At 36.0% G+C, this 22,265-nt stretch overlaps 1 protein-coding gene across 1 annotated transcript in view; it reads left to right on the top strand.

The window, feature by feature from the left end:
• LOC121428739 (serine/threonine-protein phosphatase 1 regulatory subunit 10-like) overlaps positions 1 to 22,017 on the top strand; it is a 44,887-nt gene extending 22,870 nt beyond the window's left edge. The window contains exons 8-20 of the mRNA XM_041625554.1: positions 5,771 to 6,124; positions 6,852 to 6,966; positions 7,973 to 8,094; positions 8,436 to 8,569; positions 9,895 to 9,919; positions 10,424 to 10,684; positions 11,130 to 11,284; positions 12,408 to 12,614; positions 12,898 to 13,182; positions 13,698 to 13,797; positions 14,480 to 14,671; positions 15,286 to 15,489; positions 18,118 to 22,017. Coding sequence (XP_041481488.1) covers positions 5,771 to 6,124; positions 6,852 to 6,966; positions 7,973 to 8,094; positions 8,436 to 8,569; positions 9,895 to 9,919; positions 10,424 to 10,684; positions 11,130 to 11,284; positions 12,408 to 12,614; positions 12,898 to 13,182; positions 13,698 to 13,797; positions 14,480 to 14,671; positions 15,286 to 15,489; positions 18,118 to 18,215 — 2,252 coding nt within the window. The 3' untranslated portion in view covers positions 18,216 to 22,017. The remainder of the gene's footprint in view (positions 1 to 5,770; positions 6,125 to 6,851; positions 6,967 to 7,972; positions 8,095 to 8,435; positions 8,570 to 9,894; positions 9,920 to 10,423; positions 10,685 to 11,129; positions 11,285 to 12,407; positions 12,615 to 12,897; positions 13,183 to 13,697; positions 13,798 to 14,479; positions 14,672 to 15,285; positions 15,490 to 18,117) is intronic.
• The last annotated feature ends 248 nt before the right edge of the window (positions 22,018 to 22,265 follow it).

The following is a 22,265-nucleotide window of genomic DNA, read 5'->3' as shown; positions in this document are numbered from 1 at the left end:
ATCATGAAGCTTTGCCATTTTTCCTACTGAAGAAAATTCTTACACACATACCTTTCATAAACTCCATTTTTTTCTTGTACACGGCACGTTTTCTGTATTCAACACCCGTCGTGTCATTCCCATATAAGGCTGGACCATCTACCTTATCATCCAGTGTATCCGTCGTCCAAACTTTGAAAATGAAATAAAATCAATTTAAGTGTTGTAAAATCTGCATGTATGTGCAGATACAAACAAAAATAGAATAGTAATATAGTAAAAAAAGAGAATGAACTTTAATTTTAGAGATATTTTTCATTGATCTCTGATTACCAGCCAAGAATTCAGGAAAACAATAAGGAAATGTGATATTGTCCAGCTTAGTTCAAACAAGGCTGTATTATAACTGTGCATGCTTTATACTAGTAATAGCTTTGTCATCTGAAATCAAATTTCCAGAGCAGCAATTTTCAAAAGGAGGGTAATCGATGACATAAATTCCATTTCCCTGGTATTGACAATCGCAGAAGTGGATCCAGTGGGCACATTTGACCTGGGGTCCGTTGTATATTTAGAGTTGCAATAAATCGCAAATCTAAATATCATACGCAACTTGATTTTCAACCAATCAACAGCGCGCATTTGGGACTTGCGATTTTGACCTGCGTTTAAACGCAACTCTTTCTGCAATGGACCCCTGTGCCCCCACCTTGAGAGCAAGATAAAAATGGGGCTTTCTTACACAAGTGTCCCCCCCCCCCTTCGAAAGTTACAGCAAATATTTATATTGAAAATATTGTCTCATACAAGAGTGAGGATCTCTTTTTTGGTTTGCTTGTTATTTAAAATTTCCTTGGGAAAATCTGCCCCACTACCCCCTTTGAGAAATCATGGATCCGTTCATGGACAATCATATGCCAGTGGATGAATTCCAGACATTGTTTTAGGCAAGTTTTGATCAGTAAATAAAAACAGATAAACTGTGATCACAGGACAAACTTAAAAAAAGGATAAAATTTACTTTAAAAATTGATATGCCTAGCCCCATGAAAAGATCTAATAATACCCTCCCGCATTAATGCTTCACAAGTTTCACACCAGCCAACTTCGAGCAAAACTCTCCACCAGAAATTGTCTTATTTGTCTACACACATTTTGAGGTCAATACACAATATGCCCACCACTTTTCAAAATATTGCGGATCGCTTGGATTTGCCGTCATGTTGATATGGACCGAAGTTATGCGACCAAAAGATTCGCATGCGGCATGCTGGCTGTTTGTTCGTCACATGTTAGCATGATTTTTTTTGCTAACTTCAGTCCCAATAAACATTACAGCGAATCCAAGCAATCCGCAAAGTGATTTCTACGGATTAGATCAACGCGTCGAGATCGAAGACTAAATACAGCCGTTCCCAATATTTTGAAAAGCGGTGGTATTAACATCGAAATGTGACTGAGAGACCTGTCATGACATTTGGGAACAAATTTTGGTGATGAGGTATGCTGGTAATTGGCCGGTGCAAAACTGCATTAGCGCCACTTTTCTCTGCATAATTATTGCAGCCTCTGTAGAAAAATTGAATAGGAATCATTTGTCACTCTGTCCAGTGACTCCAGTCACAGTTCCACACACAAAGTGCACATTTCACCATATGTGCCATGAGTCATGTGAGTGGTGTGTACAGTGTAACTTTATACTATAGGGGCTGCGTAGTCTTTATCATTTTTCAAACTTTAGGACCCCTACCATGTTTCACCTCCATTTTATCTCATTTACCAACATCTATCAACAACAACGAATTATAGGCCTAATTCCAAAACAATATTTGTTGGCAAGTTTTCAATTTCAGTGAATTAACGTTGTGCAGTGTTTCACAATTAACGCTTTGACAGTCTTGACATTAGCATTAACAAATCATTCATTCATGAATTCAACGTATTCAGAGATGTTTTTGTAAAACATTGACGGCCAAATCGTGGTTTTGGAAACCACTCATAGATTTGTGTACGCGCATTTGTGTACAAAGTGAATGGAGGTGGAAATAGGGAACCGTGCGTGCGACTGAATAAAGCGCTGCTGTATGAAGTGAATGGTGGTTACCTATATCACGATAATGCCACATTGACAATAAACATCAGGCAATACGAGCGAATTACTAATCTATTCAATGCTCGCCGAGCTAAACTCAGCCAACACAAAGCATAAGCACTCCCTATCGTCATAGCCACGTCCCGGCCAGTAGAGCAGCGGCCAGCGCCAACGGGGCAATGGCGGTGGCAGTGCAGTGCAGTGGTCGTGGCAGTACACCGAGTCGACCGACATCTAACATTTTGAGACAATTTGAGAAATAAATCAAAGAAAATTGTTATAGAACTTACTGTTTAGCCTTCTACAAATGACTTTGAAGTCGTCCGAATCTGACCCGTGTTCCTTTAGTTTTTGATGAATTATCGACGGACTTATCAACAGCAAAACGGCGGTCCCGGTAGATGCAGTTTTCTTTTTCAAATCTTGCAATTGGCGGTTAGACGTGCGCGCGCGCGTACGTGTGTGCGATAGAGCTAGCTAGCAAGCGCAGCCAAGCGGCCCTGCTTGCCAACGCATATGGGGGCCGGGGGGGGGGGAGGGGGGTGAATTAAAACCAAATCAGGGGTGTCTTCTTTTTCCTCTCAATTGGTTCTGGGTTGGAAACCATGATGGCGTGAGTGCCACTGTTTTCCTTGGATCTTTGAATCTATGAAAAAAGTTTTCGATCCCTTCACTTTTTTCCTGTTCTCTCTCTTATGTTCTTTTTTATTTTCGTTGTCTTTTTTTCTTTTCTGTTAATCTTTCTTTTCTTCATTGCCTTTTTTCTTTTCTTGTTTTTTCCCCTTAATATATATTTTTTTACTCACTCCTCTTCCCTTTTAATTTGCTTTTGTAATGATTGAAATTGAGATTTCATTCAGTAGATTTCTTTTCTGTTACATTGTACTATATGGCGGCAGGGAATTTTGATAGGGGTGCAGGGAGCAAGACCATGTGGATAAATCATTTCAATCAAGTAATGACCGGCCTATAGAATATCTCTCCTCTTTATAAACGCTGTCCACAAGTGGGAAAGAATAATTAGGGCCTAAAAAATAGAATTAGAATTTTGAAAATATCATTTGTAAAAAAAAGAGAGAAATAATTCATGATTGGAAGCAGCTATAATAGCGTACAAATGGGTTCAGAGGGGGCTTTTGACGTTGCAGACAGACCAAATCTGGGTTTGCGGATGGGAATTTGATAGAGGTTGGGGGACCAAGACAACCAACAATGAATTCATTTTGAGCAAAATATGGGGCATTGCAAGAAACTTGCAATCGAAGCAATCGAACGCAAATCAATTTCAGACTCCAAAATCATGAGAGTCATACTTTTCATTGCAAACTTGCAACTGATCCATAAAAAAAATCAAATTGTTGTGTTCTAGATAAACTTAATGTAGTTTATCATCACCTGTAAATTTGCATCTGATCGAATTTTGGGATTGATTGCATATATCTTCTTGGAACAATATATAGTTCTTTTTATAAAAAGCGGCCATAAACAAGCAAAATGATTATAAAAATAGAATAAAAATCAAAACCCTTATTATCAAAAAATATTTCATTGACCGATTGATTTTATTTTTGCACCCATTGCATCAGATTTAAATTTAGAAGGTAATATGTACAATTGTAAAATATAACAAATTTATAATATTGTATTATAACCACTGGATCAATACTTTTTAAACACATATAGACCTTTTACTTAATAAGGAAAAAGACAATTTAAAAGAATGCAAGAGACCATGTTTACAATCATGAGCGATTACACTTGATTTGGGGAAGCTGCTCGCATAAAAGTCACAGCTCAAATATTTAATTAACTCTAAATACCTTTTAATCTTTGATATATTTTCTTTAAATCTTCGGAATTATGTTAATGGGTAATGCAATTTGGCATACCATTCACCATTAACACAAATGGCATTCATTAGGCAAACACCACTAAGCCACTATGGCTTTACAATTATCCAACATGATTATATATACCACTAGGCACATACTACTAAGACACCATATTGGGTATATGGTATACCATTGATACCAATCATATCATTATAGAGGCACATACTACTGAGACACCATTGAATACCACTGAGACACCATTGTATACCACTGAGACACCATTGGGTATATGGTATACCATTCATCATACCAGTCATACTATTATAGAGACACATACTACTGAGACACCATTGAATACCACTGAGACACCATTGTATACCACTGAGACATCATTGGTGTATGGTATACCATTCATGATACCAGTCATACCATTAGAGGCATATACTACTGAGACACAATTGAATACCACTGAGACACCATTGTATACCACTGAGACACCATATTGGGTATATGGTATACCATTGATACAAATCATACCATTATAGAGGCACATATTACTGAGACACCATTGAATACCACTGAGACACCATTGTATACCACTGAGACACCATTGGGTATATGGTATACCATTCATCATACCAGTCATACTATTATAGAGACACATACTACTGAGACACCATTGAATACCACTGAGACACCATTGTATACCACTGAGACACCATTGGTGTATGGTATACCATTCATGATACCAGTCATACCATTAGAGGCATATACTACTGAGACACAATTGAATACCACTGAGACACCATTGTATACCACTGAGACACCATTGGTGTATGGTATACCATTGATCATACCAATCATACCATTACAGGCACATACTACTGAGACACCATTGAATACCACTCAGACACCATTGTATACCACTGAGACACCATTGGATGTATGGTATACTATTCATCATACCAATCATACCATTACAAGCACATACCACTGAGACACCATTGAATACCACTGAGACACCATTGGGGTAATGGTATACCATTCATCATACCAATCATATCATTAGTCACATACCACTGAGACACCATTGGGTATATGGTATACCATTTACCATTAAATAAACTACCAATTACCATTAAGAACTTACCATTGAAACACCGCTTAAATACCATTCGCGTACCATTTACCATTCAGATCACCATTCAACTACCATTTGGCACCATTCAAATACCATTGGCGATTTTTATAAGGGAAGTGCAGAGCTCCAGTTTATACATGATTAACCTGTGGTAAGTGAGAAAGCACAATTGACTTTAGCCAAAGAAATCTGAAACATATGAATAGAAAAAGAATCAGGAAATGATGGATGAGAAATAAAACAGAAAGTAGTATACCTAGTAATGAGACGGAAAGAAAAATGATTGATGAAAACTGATTTAGCTCTCTCTTTCTCTTTGGCTCTTATAAATTTCTATTGTGGAATACCTGAAATTAAGTTGCTTCACTTGCGTTTCCGAGACTATTAATATGTATATCTAAAAATTGCCAACTTATTCAAAACTAACACTATTAAAGGTATCACTTCCTGTTTTCAAAGAAGCAAAACTGTTCTGCTTTCGTTATCCTCTTTGTGCATTCCCTTGAAAATTACTTTTGTTGAAATGCTGAATGAAGTAATGATGGTACTTACTAATTGGGTTTAAAAATTTATAAAATCGCAACAACAATTTTGGTTTAATTCACTATTAATCTTTTATTCTATATTATTTTGTATAATCTTTATTACTTATTTTGCATCATACAAGTTTCATCAACTGCGCGTAAAATGTTCACACTTTCTTTCCATTTTCCATTGAATTTACAGACAGTGCCAAGGAGAAGTCACCTAGTGTGAAGAAGAAGCTAAAACCAAAGAAAGTGGAGAAATCCCTCAGCAACGACCGAGATGCGGACGACGAGAGCGAGGAACCTGTCGCCAAGAAGTCGCGGCTTGGCTCCGGGGACGGCGAGCCCATGGACACCAGCGATACGAGTAAGCCATCCAGGGTGAGGCATCCGAGCGATTCAAGAATGACGAGAGCCGGAGCGTCGAAGACTGCTTCCAGGAAGAACTCCAGTGAGGAGCCCGTTAAGAAGGAGGAGGGGAAGAAAGAGGATGGGGTGAAGAAGAAGAGGGCAGCCATCATGAGACCGGCACATACCAAAATGCGATCGACAGGTACGTACTGTACATCTAACTGGAGATGACTGTGTCATATTACCTTCTCAGGGCTACCTGTAGAGATGATAATAATGATAATTGGCATTTTTATAGCGCCATCTATCTAGAAATAATATATTCTAAGGCGCACTATTATTATTTCCCCAGCTTTAAATATGTGTTATTGATCAAGCACATGTTAAAGGATGTCCTTAATAAGACTCTTATGGTTGTGTGAAATGAACTCGTTGGCTCTACCTATTATGAATCCAGTCATTTATGTCTATTGTCATGTAATTATATTGTTTGTTGATATTTATAAATGAATATTTCTTCCTTTGATCTTCTACAGCCACTACACTATAGCAAGATTTAAATGTTAAATTATACAACAGTATCATTCATATTATTGATCATTTACCAAAACTTGAGACCAGCTATAATATGTAAGACACTGATTATTTGTATATCTGTACACTGGGTGTTACACTGCTGTGAAGTGGAATCTGTACCGTACATAGCACCAGGGGGCCCGTTTCATAAAGCAGTTCGTAAGTCAAGAGCGACTTTAAGAATGACTGATAATCCTTTCTTGTACTAGATAATATTCACCATATTCACCATCAATTTATTATTACATGTATTTATTATTTTTCGCGTAAGAAAGGTTCACCAGTCGTTCAATCAGCTTTATGCCCATCAGACATTGTTGTTAATTGTTCACCTTGTGTATTTGCATTGATAGGATTAGAGAAGCAATCTGACCTACCTCTACCGAAGTTCAAGAAGAAGACACCTGCTCCTGTCCCCCCTCCCAAGGTGGAGAAACCTATTCCAACCATAACAATAAAAAAGGATGGGTAAGTCCTCTTAATTCGTTTCACCTCCTTTATACAATAGAATAATGTATCTTTCTGTTTATTTTGTTGTAATGATTTTGCATTGCCTCTCTGACCCCTGACTTTCGTTGAACCATTTTACTAAAACCTAGTTTGAGAAGCACGCTTTTCTTCACTTTATTCATGAATTTGCAAGAACTATTTGTTTGCAGTTTACATGTTTGTATGTGTATGTGTTCCCCTGTTTCATAGATACACTTCCGTGTTTTACTTCTGATTTATGTCTTGATGTGTCTGTTTGGCCAATTTTTAATGCTTTACATAATATTCTCCTTAATTTGCCTCCAGTTTTTATTGCATATTGAAAATTTCAGTTATGATTTTTTTTTTCAGTATATATATATTTTTTTGTAAGAGTATGTGGCGAGAACTCCCCATCCATTTCATATATCGGTAAAGACTTGTTGAACCTTGGAGTACTCTCCCAAAAAGCATACACCCTGTCCGTGAGAGGGTTGTGCCGTGTCAGGTGCTGCCAGTGCCTGTGGTGGTATTCTTGGTGCAACATATGCAGTGTGCAGGTGGTGCATGTGTGTCCTTCTTACAGCATCTTAAGGGGAGGGGGAGGCAACATTTGTTGAATGATAGGCAATGTTGCTCTCGGAACCCAGTTATGGAGGTGGCAGAGCTGCCAAGTAGTATTGACTTTCCATATTTAGTACTGAAAAATGAGAAAAATACTGATGGTTTCATGCAAAATACTGATTTCTAAAGTCCATTTTTAGTACTGAAAAATGAGAAATGTAAGGATGGTTTCATGCAAAATACTGATTTCTAAAGTTCCAGCTTTATGTGTTGTCCTATGGTATTTCTTTGAAAATACTGATTTCCACACACCAAAATACTGCTTTTATAGTTTTGTTCAGGTTGGCAGCTCTGGGGATGAAGTTGCAGAAGCATTTGGGAGAGTAATCCAAATAATGAAATCATTTTAACGCCTTGTTCCTTTTGACGTTTCCATTGGCAGCCCGATCTTCAGCAAATCACTGTCTCCCACTGAGAAGAGGACGAGACCAGATGAACTCCCAAAACCATCATGTCAGGGTCATGGTCATGGCAAGATTAAGATCATTCCTGCTAAACACAAATGTAAGTATAAAGAGATCTTAAAATTTGTTATATGTTGTAATTCCATGAAAAAACCTTTTTGTATGAGTGGCCCCCGTTTTTACCATTCTTAATATATTTCAGGAACCTGTAATCATGTTACACCACTATGACCATATTCTGGGAGTATATCACATAAATTTGTTTGAATTGCTGAATGCTCATACCGTTTTTCATTCCTAAATCCATCAAATGTAGTTGCCAGATCTTTTTTTTTCACATCTTTTACATGTATGATAAATCATTGGGTAGATATAATGTTAACATTATCTTGTTGAAATAAGTTGTATTATGAATTTGTTTCTCTCATTATTGAACTCCAGTACAAGAGAGTTCTGGCTTCCTAGATGCCCTAAACAATGCTCCAAGTCTGGTGGTCAAGAAGAAGATCCCCAAGAAAGTCGCAAGAACCAACTCCACAGGCTCCACCAAGGCCAAGAGCCCTACACCTCCAGAGGTAAGATCATGGAAGCATTTCATTCGAGAAGTAGTTGTGAAAAAAATCAGACACCTGTTACAAGCCACAAGAATCCATGCGTGTGATTTGTTCAGAGCAAATTTGCAGCAAATTATGACCAAGTGTCATAGCAATTTTGTTAGTGAAAACAAAGATACTACAAGGGGAAGATCGGACACTTTTAAACACTGCCAAATGCCCAAAAAATGTTCATGGGGAAGGACGCCCACAAGCATTGAGTAAGTAAACCATCGTACATCGGCACGCAGCTGTGTATAAAACATATAGGGGAAATGAGAGAGGGGACTTTGGAGAGGTCTCAAGGGTGGTGCATGGGAATAATTCCACCTTTTATAACCCAGAAACCTCTGAAATATATTCATCTTTAATTTAAGAAGATAAAAAATTGAATTAAAAAAATTTTGAAATGTAAAAATCGTCTATTCCTTCACCCCTCCACCATTTCTCTCATATGTTTTGTACACAACCAAAAAAAAAAGGTAAAAAAAAGGTTTAAAAAAAAGTTGTTACTTAACTCAACACTGTGGGGCGCTGTTCCCGAGCGTTTCATTGCGTGGTCTATGTACTGTCCGATCTTCCCCTTGTAGTATCTTTGATGAAAACCATGAGAAGACGCTTTATGAGACATCCAGAGGGGAGCATTTCACAAAAAAAATCATCTGGGCCCTATTTTATAAAAAAAGTTGATATGAAAATAAATCTTGCTGGAATGTCAGCTACCATGACAACAGTGAAAATTGTAATTATTGATTGGCTCTTCCAATTAAAGTCATTCCAGCAAGAAAGAGTTGGTATCATAACATTTATGAAATGGGGCCATGATTTTCACTGGCGTTATAAGCTACTGAAATCTTTGCATCTGATTGGCTCAGAGCAAAGCTCTCTGAAATCTCGGACAGTAGTCTTTATGAAACATTTCTCAAAGTGATACCACCAATATTAAACCTTGTTAGCTTTCATTTGTAAAGCATTTCATGATATGATTTTGCATGTCATTTTCTGATATGCAGTCTTTTTAGTTGTAAGATTATCCTTCAAATGTCTTCTTTTTTTTTATTGTAAACAGTACCGTGTGATTGTGCTAGATATCCAAGAATTGATCATTCAAATTTTCACAAAGAGTAATTAAAATATTCCTCTGACACTATTTTGTAAGATTTAAATGTAAGATGATATTTGAGTATGATTTGTATTATTGACTCTTTGCCAAAGCTTAAGGTGGCCTATAATATGAAAGTTCAAATGCAATTTACTGGAATGGTACCTCTAATTGTTTTGTTTTTATTCTTTCGTCGCTCTCGCAGGAGATTAAAGTGGAACCACCGAAATGTAAGTAAAACAAGATCTGTCATACAATTTGTAGATAAGTATTCTTGATACAAAACATGTTGACTCATTGATGTTTTGTTATATGATGGCAAAGAAACTTTGTTCTATTGGAACCATTATGAAAATTTCAAACATTTCTGATGCTGCTTTATTTCCCAATAATTGCAGATTTCAAGAGCTGATAATTTCTTTGTGTTTGATACTTCGTGTCTGTTGTTGTATGATGCTTTATTTTATTGTGATTCTATAATTTTTCTTTCTTTCTTAAATAAGGAGTATTAATGGTGACTCTTTCTTTTAAATATTTGTTTGTTAACTGATCATGTCAAATTGCATAATTTCACAATCTTACCCTCTGAAAGTGATAAAATTATTTCTAATATTTCATGACACAGCTACATTGTATGAAAGTGTTCAGTTTTGACACCTATACAAGGTTTTTTTTCTGAGATCGAACTGTTCTAACAAACAAAGTAAGTCTAACTCCATCCTTTCATATTTCAGTTTCTTTCTACTCGTCCAACCAACCGGCTGAAGATGAGAAGAAGGCGGAAGATGAAGCGGAGAAGAAGACGGAGACAGTTACCAAGGACACCACCAAAGAGGAAGGTGACATTGGAGATGATTGGAACGAGGAGAGACCTATCACCATCGGAAAGAGCAATCTCAAGTTTGGTCCATCGAAGAGCAAGAAGAAAGTGAGATGGAAGGAGGAGACTGATTTAGTTGATGTTTATTATTTTGAGCTTGATGAGACAGAGAGAGGTGAGTATTCGTTTCTTTGGTCATGTATCTTTGTCTGTCTGTATCACCATTGTGCATGGTATTTTGATTATGGCTGCTTGGGACCTATGGGACCTATAACACAAACTTTGAAAAGGGATATAGTTTAACACAATCTTCATAGAAATTGAAATACGATTGTTATTGTTTTGGTACATTTTTTTTAACTTTGCCAAACAATTTTTTTTTCTTAAATAATGTTTGATGTCTGATGATTAAGTTAAGTATTATTTTCGCCTTGTAATCCGCAAATCCAGATTTGCATCCCAAGTCAAAGTGCTAGTGCTATTTGCTTTTACCTCATTACCAGGTTTCTTTGAGAGGGCACTAAACAATTGGTACTCTGTTTACAAGCATTCAAACTTTGATATTTATCTAGTAAATCACTGATTTGCATTGACCCGTTTGTCATTCCCTTCCAATCCAGTCAATGTTAACAGGATCAAAGACTTCCAAGATGCTATGCAGATAGAGAAGATGATGGAGAAACAGGCCATTAAGAATGCCATTAAGATGGGCGGTCAGGCTCCGACGGATGAGGAGGAAAAACAAAATGGCAACACAACTTTGGAATACTTCCCCGTAAGCATTATACAAATGTTATATTCTTTTGACATATACAACCACTATTTTTCAAATTTCATCAAAATAATTTGTAAAAAGTAAAAGACAGTAGTTGCAGAAAACAATTATTTCATAAGAAAGTCTTTTAACCCCTCAACAATTCACGCCATATTTTCGCCATAGGAATTTTTTTTACTTCGCCACTCGCTGACTTTTTACTTTCAAATCTTGCGCATCTTTTGAGACCAAATTTGCGACGACCGGGTATATTAATTTATATTAAATTATGCAACATTTTGTAAGTGCATGTCAAAACCAAAAATTGCTCAAAAACGTGATTTTGTGTACAAAGTCAAAGTTGTGTTTTCAACCCATAACCATAATTGTATGATTATTTTTTGTTTTGCTGGTTTAAATAGATTTATTTTATGCTGTTTATGATCACAAAAGAGTCCCCGCCAAAGTTCATTTATAAAACAAAAAACTAAAGGTCCAAAAAACAAAGAAATACATAAGAAATTGAAAAAAACAATATAATACATAAGAAATTCTTCTGATATCGCAATTTTTTTATGTTCATTTGCTGAGAACACCACAAAGAGTTTCTACACCAAAAATTAGAACATTTGGAGCTTCATTTAGGGAATTAGAGGATAAAGTATGATTTTGCATACTTATTACTCATAAATTAGCATAATTAATTGCGATTATAACTTATCTTGTAATAAAAATGTTGGTAGCACACTTTGCAAGAATGTCTGATTTGAGTAAAAATTGTTTTATTTTTAACAGGTAGTTATTGTGGAGTATTTAGATTTATTGAGTCTTTAAATTAATCCATGTGAGACTACTTCCCTTGATATTGCAATAGTAAGAAATTCTCAAGATGTGTGTATAATTTCAGATAATGAGAAGAAATAAGGGCAAAAAATTAAAAATTAATTTCAAGCATTAGTTGAAATATTGTATTATATCGTATTGTAATCATTGGAAATGGAGATAAACAAAGTAAAATAAATTTTGCTCACAGTCATTTACCATCTTTTTTCTCTTCATCTTTTTCTCCCTGTAACTCTTTCATCTGCTTTTCCCCCATCTTACCTCCCTCTCCGCCTCCATCTCTATCCCCCCAGTTAAATAGTGGAGACGTCCAGCTAAGATGGATATTCCCGGCACAGTGGTGTCCTATGGTACGAATAGTCAGGAGAAGACTGTCCAGGCCAAGAGAGAACAGACGGTCCTTAGAGAGATCTTCTTTGATCAGATGAATCTACCATTGACTCCCAAGGAACCAGACCCTGAAGCCAAGAGAGGTTTTGAAGAAACCCGCATCATACCTCTTGAAGATGTAAGTGAAACTGGTCGCGTGGTATGCCAATAGTCCATGTTGAACCCATTTGTAGAATTTTCGTGTTCATGTTTCCTTTTCATTTCATGTAAATATTTGTCACTCTGAAGCTTACAAAAGAGTATAGTGATAGTTAATAATATGTCACCTTTCTATTGGGAAGTTTTTAGTTTCCTACTAGGTTTTTTTTTTAAATAATCCAAGAAGCTTTCAATTGCATTGGGCTCCATAAAGTGTTTGTACCAAACCATTAATTTCTCCCATATACTTTTGTCCTTCCCAGGAGGCAAGTGGGGATGTTCCTGCTCAAGAACCCATCTTCCCCCAAGAACCGTTCATGCCCCATGGTCCCGGCGCTCCCAGTGGGATGGGGCACGGCATTGGGGGACCTGGGCTACTAGGGCCCTCACCAGGGGCACCACACCATATGCCACTCCAAGGCGGGCACCCAGGGGGTTCCCCGCGAGGTCCCATGCAACAGCAGCAAAGACCACCAGGCCAAGGGAACACCCCGCCCTCGCCAAACACCACTATCAAGAATGTCCAGAATCTATTGGCAACCTTATCAGTGAGTACTTCCAGCAGAATATTTGTGAAAGAAAGATTCAGATCTCATGAGGATTGTCTTAAAGTATTCTCAAAGTACAGAATTCTAGGGACATCATGACTATTATCTAGGTATACCCATTGTCCCCTTTCACATTTTTCTTAAAGTCATTAACAAGATCTGGGCCATGTCTCACCAAACATCATTCCAATCCAATATTAAACACCACAATTCACCATCTAGAAGGCATATGCATGGTATATATTTAGCTTCTTTTTCTTCTTCATCTTTCCTTGCTTTGTACATTTTTCTATATCCTCAAAACTTTACAGATTAATATCCAGACATTTGTATGACATATTATGTTGGTAGTGTCGTTGGACCTTGATCAATCATTCAGTATGTCAATCCATATCCTCAATATCTGAATATTGTTAATGAATAGAACGAAGATGTGTGTATCCTAAGACACGAAGGCCCATGTGCATTGTCAATTTCACTGATTAACATAAGTGATTTTCCTATTCTGCTTGCAGGAGGGTGGACCTGACAGCGCCGGAAGTGATCTCCTGAAGAAAGAAAACCTTGACAAACTGAAAGAAATGCTGGAACCTTTCAAAAACCAGAATCCAGGTGGTAAGAACTTGCACCCCTTCTTCACTCATTTAAGCCTGGTTTAGGCCCTCTTTTGAGATATCAGGCATTATCACCTTCTTAGTAGTAGGGTATCAGGGTAGCAGTATTCCAAGACCAATGATTTTATGCGTTAGAAGTAGAATAGACCCAACATTTTTTTCTTTGAGAATAGCTTATGAATTTGTTTTAATCCAGCATTTGTTAAATCCAGTCTCAATTCGTGTCTCACCTGCATGAATTTCCATCATAACTTTGAAAGCTTTTATATGGATCTAGCTCATGAAACGTGGACATATGGGTAATCAAGTATCACTGATCGTTTTGCACAAGTCTTAGGTCACATGATCAAGATCAAAGATCATTTAGGGTCAATGAACATAGTATGCCATTATTATATGAATTGTGCTTTTGTAAATAATTCATTCACTGATCGTGTTCAAAGTCAGCACAGCACTGCTGTTATATTGAATCACATAATACAGGCGAGACTGCCAGATGTGTTCCACTTATTTACAGTTACTGATTATGTTTTATGGTTCATTTGCAAAAAGATTGCAAAACTCAAGTTCTTTTGTAGAAAAATGGTCAAGTTTTTTTTTATTTGTGAGTTATTTTTCACAGCAGCGAATTGAACATATTTAACATTGATATTTCACCTTTTGACCTTTACTTCCTCCTTCAGATAACCAACAGCAAGATGGAGGTAATGCACCCCCATTCCACCCTGGACAAGGTCCAGGACATGGTCCAGGTGGACCAGGTAACTTTGGTCCAGGTGGACCAGGAGACTTTGGACCTCATAACGACCACGGAGGACCATTTCCTCCTATGGGTCCCGGTCCAGGCCCAATGGGTGGAGGACCACCTTTTGATGGTAAGGGATCAAATTTTTCTTGCAGTTTTTTTTTGGGGGGTATAAATTTACAGTTGTTACAGTAAAAAGTCTATGCGTATTGGCTTCTTAAGGTACCTAAACAAATTGAAATTCTTGAATGGTGCAAAATTTTCACAAACGGCTGATTGTGACACTCGTGAAGGATCGCACCACAGTGGGAAAGAGATATAAAAGATTTTAATACCCCCTCCCCCCACTTCAAATGCAGTACAATACATATGCCCAGTTTTTTAAATTTTATGCTTGTTCTATTGTTTGCCAAGAATGAATTAGCAACAGAGTTTTGTGTGAACCTTGTTCTAGAAAACAGCATAATTCAATCGTAAAAATGAATTTGTGAATGTGCAATGTCAAAGAAATGTATGTAAAATATGTGGCATATTCAATATTACTTGTCCCTTCTACAAGAATCTTACGATGTGAAGAAGGCAGATTGAGGAGAATAAATTTCCTAACCATGAAAGATGAAAGTTTACTCTAACATTCTAAATAAATGTGAGCTGTTTGGAATTTGCCTTTATTGTATCATGCCTTCCGGCAAATTTAGCATTTTAGGATTGTTAAAAAATTCTTCTTTTCTTTTTTTATAACAGGGCCTGGAATGGGACCTGGTGGGCAGTTCCGTCCCCGTTTTGGACCTGGGCCTGGCCCTAATTTCCCAGGGCCTCGAGGGAGGGGCATGAGACCCCGTGGTAGGGGTGGCTTCCCTGATCGAGGGCGCGGTGGACCCCCTGATAGAGGGATGGGCCCTAGGGGGCCATGGAGAGGAGGAAGGGGTGGCAATAAAAGTTCTGGTGGTAAGTGATGTTTGTGGGTTGTAGCCACTTGGTCTAATAATATCAGTTGGTCTAATTGTTATGACTTGATCTATTTGGTCTACTCTGTGAAGATATGCATTATTTCTTGATTCCTTATTAAACACATAATTCAAAATTAATAAGAATCCATCCATCGCAAATAGTCTATTTTGCTATTTTATCCTGTTGGTACCAATACAGTCTTCTAATTTTCATCTGATCCTTGTCCAGTTTATATGATCTGGGCCCGTCTTACAAAGAGTCGTGATTGATTGGATTAATCGCAACTATGAAAAGCCAGCAAAGTCAACATATAAAATACATGTTTGTTTAAAAAAAATTCTAGATATAAATGTATATCTATACATTCATTGATTTCTTGACAATATGGTGTGTTCTCCTTTGTTTACAAAGGACATTTTGAAAATTTCCTGCAGAAAAAAATTATGACACTGATGGATTTCCATAGAGTTACGATTGATAGGATCAATTGTAACTCTTTGTAAGACAGGACCCAGATAGTATGAGTGGTATTAGGTAGTATAGACCAAGCAGTTATTGCATGAAATGGGCAAACCAGATATTAGACAGATTAATTTATGGATGAACAGGATAAAATTTTGTTAGGTGAGACCAAATGGGAATCTGGCAAAGTGAGATTAAATTGACATAGCAATATATGTGAAGGTTTACCATTATTAGAATCATATCAATATACAATCAAGGAATAAAATTCACATTTCACTTGTTTCTGTATTTGTAAAAGATCAATACGTACAATAAATGTAAAGTCAAAATAAATACAACATACAATTAATTTTTAACATGAATACAAATGCATGTGCATGACTAAGCTGAAGAGTTCGCATGAGGTGATGTAAAAGATTCTGATAATTATTCTTTTTCTGCTGACACACAAATATGTCATATCTGCCAACAGTCCAATGTTACAGTGAATTGCATTGTCTTCTTAAAATGTTCCATGTAATGTCTCTGAATTTGGAATTTTATGTTGTCCAGATTTCTTGTCTCACATTGTTTGCAAGTATGTCATTTCAAAATATTTTTTAAAATTCAGTAATACTATTAAAGGGATGCTCCAGGCTGAAGATATTTATATCGATAAATAGAGTAAAATTCACAGAGCAAAATGCTAAAAATTTTATGAAAATCGGATAACGAAGTTATTGAATTTCAGAGATTTACGTTATTCCGGTGAAACAGTTCTAGGCATGTCTTCATGAATATTCACTAGGTAGGCTGATGATGTCATATCCCCACTTGTTCTTTTGTATTTTATTATATGAAATTAGGTTTATTCAAAAAGTTTCTACCAAGAACCAAAAAAATTGATTTGACAACATTTTGGTATGAGATAAAAATAAGATAAAAATCAAATTACAATAATATAACGTATATAAACAACGTAGTACATAATATACCAGGATTGCTAAAAAAAAGTTTAAAACTTGTAAACAAGCAACCCTCGACATACAAAATAATCAAATACAATGAGAATACAATTACATTAGATACATAAAATAAATAACGATAGAAATATAACAAGAAAGTCATACGAAAACTTAAGAATTAACTAACATCAAAGAAATAATAAGAATCATTCAGCATAATTTGAATATATCAATAACTGGCAAGTATTGTGCTCTTTAATTTATTTTTGAATGAAATGTTATACGAAGTACCCTTTAAATCACTGTTTAGAGAATTCCATTTTTTTATCCCTGAAATCTAATTGATCTATTTTGTAAAAAAGAATTTGTAAATTTTGGAAGACGAAAGTCGCCCTTTTTTCTTGTATTAATTGAGTGATAATCAGAGTTCAAATGAAAACTGTCATAAAAAGTATCTGGCAACATGGAATATTTAAATTTATACATAAATAAAGATGTTCCTTGGGAAAGAATATCTGCAAATTTTGGTAATTTCAAAGATTTAAACAATGGAGATGTGTGTGCCCTGAAGGTGGCGTTGCAGCATAAACGAACAGCCCGTTTTTGAACAGATTAAGTGCATTAGTTATTTCTTGCTGCAACTTATTTCATCTTAATGGAGACACATCATTTACACATGTATGGCAAAATGAAATAATTATGATTTTATGTAATAACATAAGAAAAAGGAAAGTGGTGGAGATGAGACATTATCAGCCCACCTAATGAATATTCATGAAGACATACCTAGAACTGTTTCACCAGAATAATGCAAATCTTTAAAATTCAATAACTTTGTTATTTGTTATCCGATTTTGATGACATTTTCAGCATTTTGCTCTGTGAATTGTACTCTGTTTACTTAGGTATACTCATAGCAATAGTCTAATTTCAACCTCACTTTTATGGAGTGCTAGTTATCAACTGATTCACGATGTGAACATTTATTTGATTTTTCGGCCAAAGGTCCAAAAATTGTGTCATGAAATGAGGAAAATATGAGTATAAAATTCAATTCTATTAAATCATTTGTTGAACTTTGCCATGAATAGAGAATAATTAAAGTGACATCTAGCATTCCATAGAAGTGTGAACTGAAATTTTGGTTCAGTCTAGGGTTAAACTTTGAATTAATTATCAAAATACCAATGTCTTTATTTGTATCTTTGGTTTGTAGGTCGGCAAGTGTGTTATCACTTTCAGTCTGAAAGGGGTTGTATGAGGGGAAACGATTGCTTCTTTCTACATCCTGGTAGCAACAAACCACCGTCATGACGACGCTACTCCTGAAACCCCACCTCAACGTCTTGATCCGTCCATCACGAAATTGATAGGGGGAGGGGTAAAGGGCATGCAACCAGAGGATGACCGAAAGAGAGATCTCAGATCATGCTATGAAGGAGCTTTAGAGACAAGAGTTGGAAACATCCAGAGATTTTGATCATGGCCTTAAGATAAAAAAAAAAACATTGTTAACAGTTGCTGCCATTTCCGAGAACTGTTTTAACGTGAATGGAGGAAATGGAGAAAGAAATGTGACTTGCCAGTAGAACGACTCCATTGCCAGTCAATTCTTTATGCTCTAGGGAATAGAACGGATTCGTTGTACCCTGATTGCAGATAATCTCCATTGTTAGGAGAATCATTGCTAATATGTATGTTCTTGTTTCCACCTCACCGAGAAAGTGCTCTCTTCATACAAAATCTTCATCCTTGGAAACTGTCTTCGAAGATGGAAGAAGTCTACGTTCGATTTGATTCTTGGCCACGTACAGTTATCATGGAAAATGTATTCAGCAAGCAAACAATAGGAGCTTCTCAAGTATTGTCTTCACACTTACCTGGCGAATTATGTCTTCAGAGACCTTGGAAACTTCTTCAATAAATTGAAAAGAACTTTTGTTTTTAATGTGTTATACAACTCTTATTCCATTGGATTTTTAAGACCAAAATAAAACCTATGGCTGTCTTGAAGAAAACTCCATGAAATTTGATATTTTCCAAAATCAAATCAGCTTCCATACAAGAAAAAAAAAACAGTCATGGACAGAGTAAGTGATAAGAGTCGACACCAGAGGATTGAGTCACACGAAGGAAAAGCTTCCGTGAACTGTGTACATTTGACTCTGATGACTGTGATATGATAGACCAGTGTTTAATCCATTTCTGAATAAGTAACAAGTTATATAAGATGCATCCAGTGTGATATAGTTCTTCTCCTAGACCTAGTTCCAACCGTTGTACTTGATAGAAGTGAATGGGGATAATTCAAAAAGATGCGAGTATACCTGTATACGAACAGGTCTTGTCTGCATAGAAATGAAAGATTAAAGAAGGGATATTACCCAATATCATGCTGGATATAATTATCAAAAATTATTGATTTTTAAAAGAATTATTGTATTCCAAGTGCACAGATATTATTAGCCCAAATTTAGCTCCAGCTCCAGCCAATTCTCTTTCAGAAAAAGAAATACTCAATGATATATATACGTCTATTCCCATAAAAGATCCACTACCTGTTTCCCTATCTCTGCACACGCATACATTTTCATGTAATGTTGATGGTGCTAGGTCAAATGCCATGATGTCCTCAATTTAGCTCTAAAGATTATTGCAATTATCTGCCACATAATGATGTTGAAATCCAATAGCCTTGGTATTATTTAACTAGCCTTGAGAAGCAGCTAGTTAAAACAAAAATAAAGAAAAGAAGATGGGTGGTATTTTCTCATGTGAGTGCTACTTCTTTTCACTTAATTGATATCAATGAAAGTAGAAAGGACTAGCCCCTATCTCATTCATGAATAATGTATTTTTTACAAAGCTGTAAAATCTTACAGAATTTCCAAAATAATTGTTCTAAATTTGCTTGCTTAATTTTGTGCAAAATGAGTCCATCATTAATTTGACAATTCATTACGCTGATATAGGTTACATTATTGAATTTCATGATTTTTCATAAATTGATTTGTGGTGCTATGCCAGGCAGGCACATTTCAGTGTTTGCCAATTTGATGAATATAACAATGAGACAAATGCTTGATATATGTTGTGATGTTTTGAAAACAAAAATATGTATGCTTATAGAGAGAGGATTATATTTTTATACAATCAATCATGAATTGTTTTTTGGCTTTTATTTCGTCTTTATGTGCTGCCGAAGGTTGGGAGTATCTTTATCCTAGTCTGCAGGCACAGACCCTAATTGTAATGATTAATTTGCAGGTCCTTGAGAGAAGCCTATTCATTGCAAGTAAAAAGTTGTATATTTAAGGCACTACAGTACAAAAAGACCATTCATCTAAGATAGTTTACCGCTTTGAACACTAGATATTTAATTAGATGGACACAAAAAAGGGTTTGTGCCTGCAAATTATCTCAACCCTGCATCTCATGTTTGGAGACTGGTAATCAGACTATCCTATTCTTCATCCTTAAGGTAAGGAGAAAATATGGCTACACATGTTATGCCCTCAGAGCATTCTCATAACCAAAAAAGAAAATTAAAAAGCTTTGAATTGAACTGACAAACACAAGATATGATTTCCACCCATATTTAATGAATAAAAAGGGGGTAATTCTGATTGGGACTTTGTATATCTTTTTGGTTTTTTTAACCTGCCCAGTTCAATTAGAAAGAAGCATAGTAAGATAGTCATAATGTAATACCAAAAGATAATTAACAAAAGTAATATGCATACTGTTCACGGAATTACACATTCTAGTGTTAAGAGGGGATGAAAATATCTTGTATACAGCTTTGGGCGGTACAGATATGAATAGAAGAAAAGATTTATGGTTTTCTTCAAATAGTGATACACCCAACACCAAATCTGAGTAGAAAATTACATAAATACATTTTTTTTCTTGAAAATTGTCGTCTTTTCATTGTTTCTTTTCTTCTCCCTCATTTCCTTCATTTTTCCTCTCAAGCTTTATTGTATTATCCTCACTTTATTATCTTTAAACCTGTTTTTCAAACTATGCAACCTCACTTTTTGATAGAAAATTTTCCATTTCATAGAAGAAACCTATTTGAAGGGGTTACAAATTTCATTTATTTAGGCAAATATATATATTAAACAATAGAGTAAAGGGGCAGAAAAAATGGCACATGAAAGAATGATACGAACATATGCCCAGCCCCTTCAGAAAAAAACACCGTCACACATTGAAAAGAGGGGGGGGGGGAATGGAACATATGTCTAAACTCGTATCATAAGCATGAAAACAGTTCATTTTAAGTAACTGATTGAAATTACTGAACCAATTTTATAGTAACTGAGACTAGCAAACGCATATTACAGTCTACTAGATGAAAGGGGGGTGGTAATTGGGTAATTACACCCTTTCACGACCGGGTTCGTCCCCCTTTTTTGGAGGGGGGCTAGATTTTGGATATTGGTCATTAATGCTGTAAATGCAAATCAAATAACAATGATGATAAAGACCCCCGTAATCCAACCCCTATGCCACCGTAGATTTATTATTCACTACCCTAAAACAATTACATATCTCACCCCGCCCCAATTTCTGGTCATTCTGTCACTCTTCAAATGCGCTTTTTGCGTGGGTCAAACCATTTACAATCTTTATTTCGCACGCAAATTATTTATGAAATGCTGGATTTTTGAGCCTCCCAAATGTCTCTCCTTAAACATTTATTTTCTAAAAGTCTGAAAATACATGAAAAAATATCAAATCGGGCTGGTGATACAATTCCTTTTGTTGATGTTGATGATCATGTTGATTAGAAGATCTTGCGAACAGCGAGAAATGTTACAAAATAATTTTCTTTGTGTACCTATGGATACGCAACATTCGATTCAAAGTGATTTTGAAACGTAGTGACGTGCGCTAATATTTTACATCTTAGAGTTGGCTTATAAATGAACAATTGCTATGCAGATTTCTAGAATTTTTGAATCCGCCATTTTTATTTGTTGATCTTTGTAAATGTCGAATCATATTTGTTCTATTTGTGAGCTTCATGTAGCCTAAACGCCAGGCATTTGGCATGTGTTGTAAAAATGTCACCGATATGTTACGAATTAAAGATATTGCATTATTTGTACTATATATTCTGGTTTATTTATGTTTATTTTAGTGTATATTGTTTGGGTATAAAGTGTGATGAGAGTGGATATTGAATGAATGTGGAAAAGAGTATATCGACTAATATGTATGAGAAATTGAAAGCAAAAGCGAGCATATAATCCATTTAATTTTTGTCTGCAGAGCGAGAATGTACGCGCCGCTTTTCCGACAGCGACGGCGGCGTCGTCAACATTGAAATCTTAACCAAGATTAAGTTTTTGAAAT

Source organism: Lytechinus variegatus, chromosome 15 (genome assembly GCF_018143015.1).
Source record: "Lytechinus variegatus isolate NC3 chromosome 15, Lvar_3.0, whole genome shotgun sequence".
Lineage (NCBI taxonomy): Eukaryota > Metazoa > Echinodermata > Echinoidea > Temnopleuroida > Toxopneustidae > Lytechinus > Lytechinus variegatus.
Note: the sequence above shows the minus strand (reverse complement) of the source record. Positions and strands in the feature narration are given on the sequence as shown.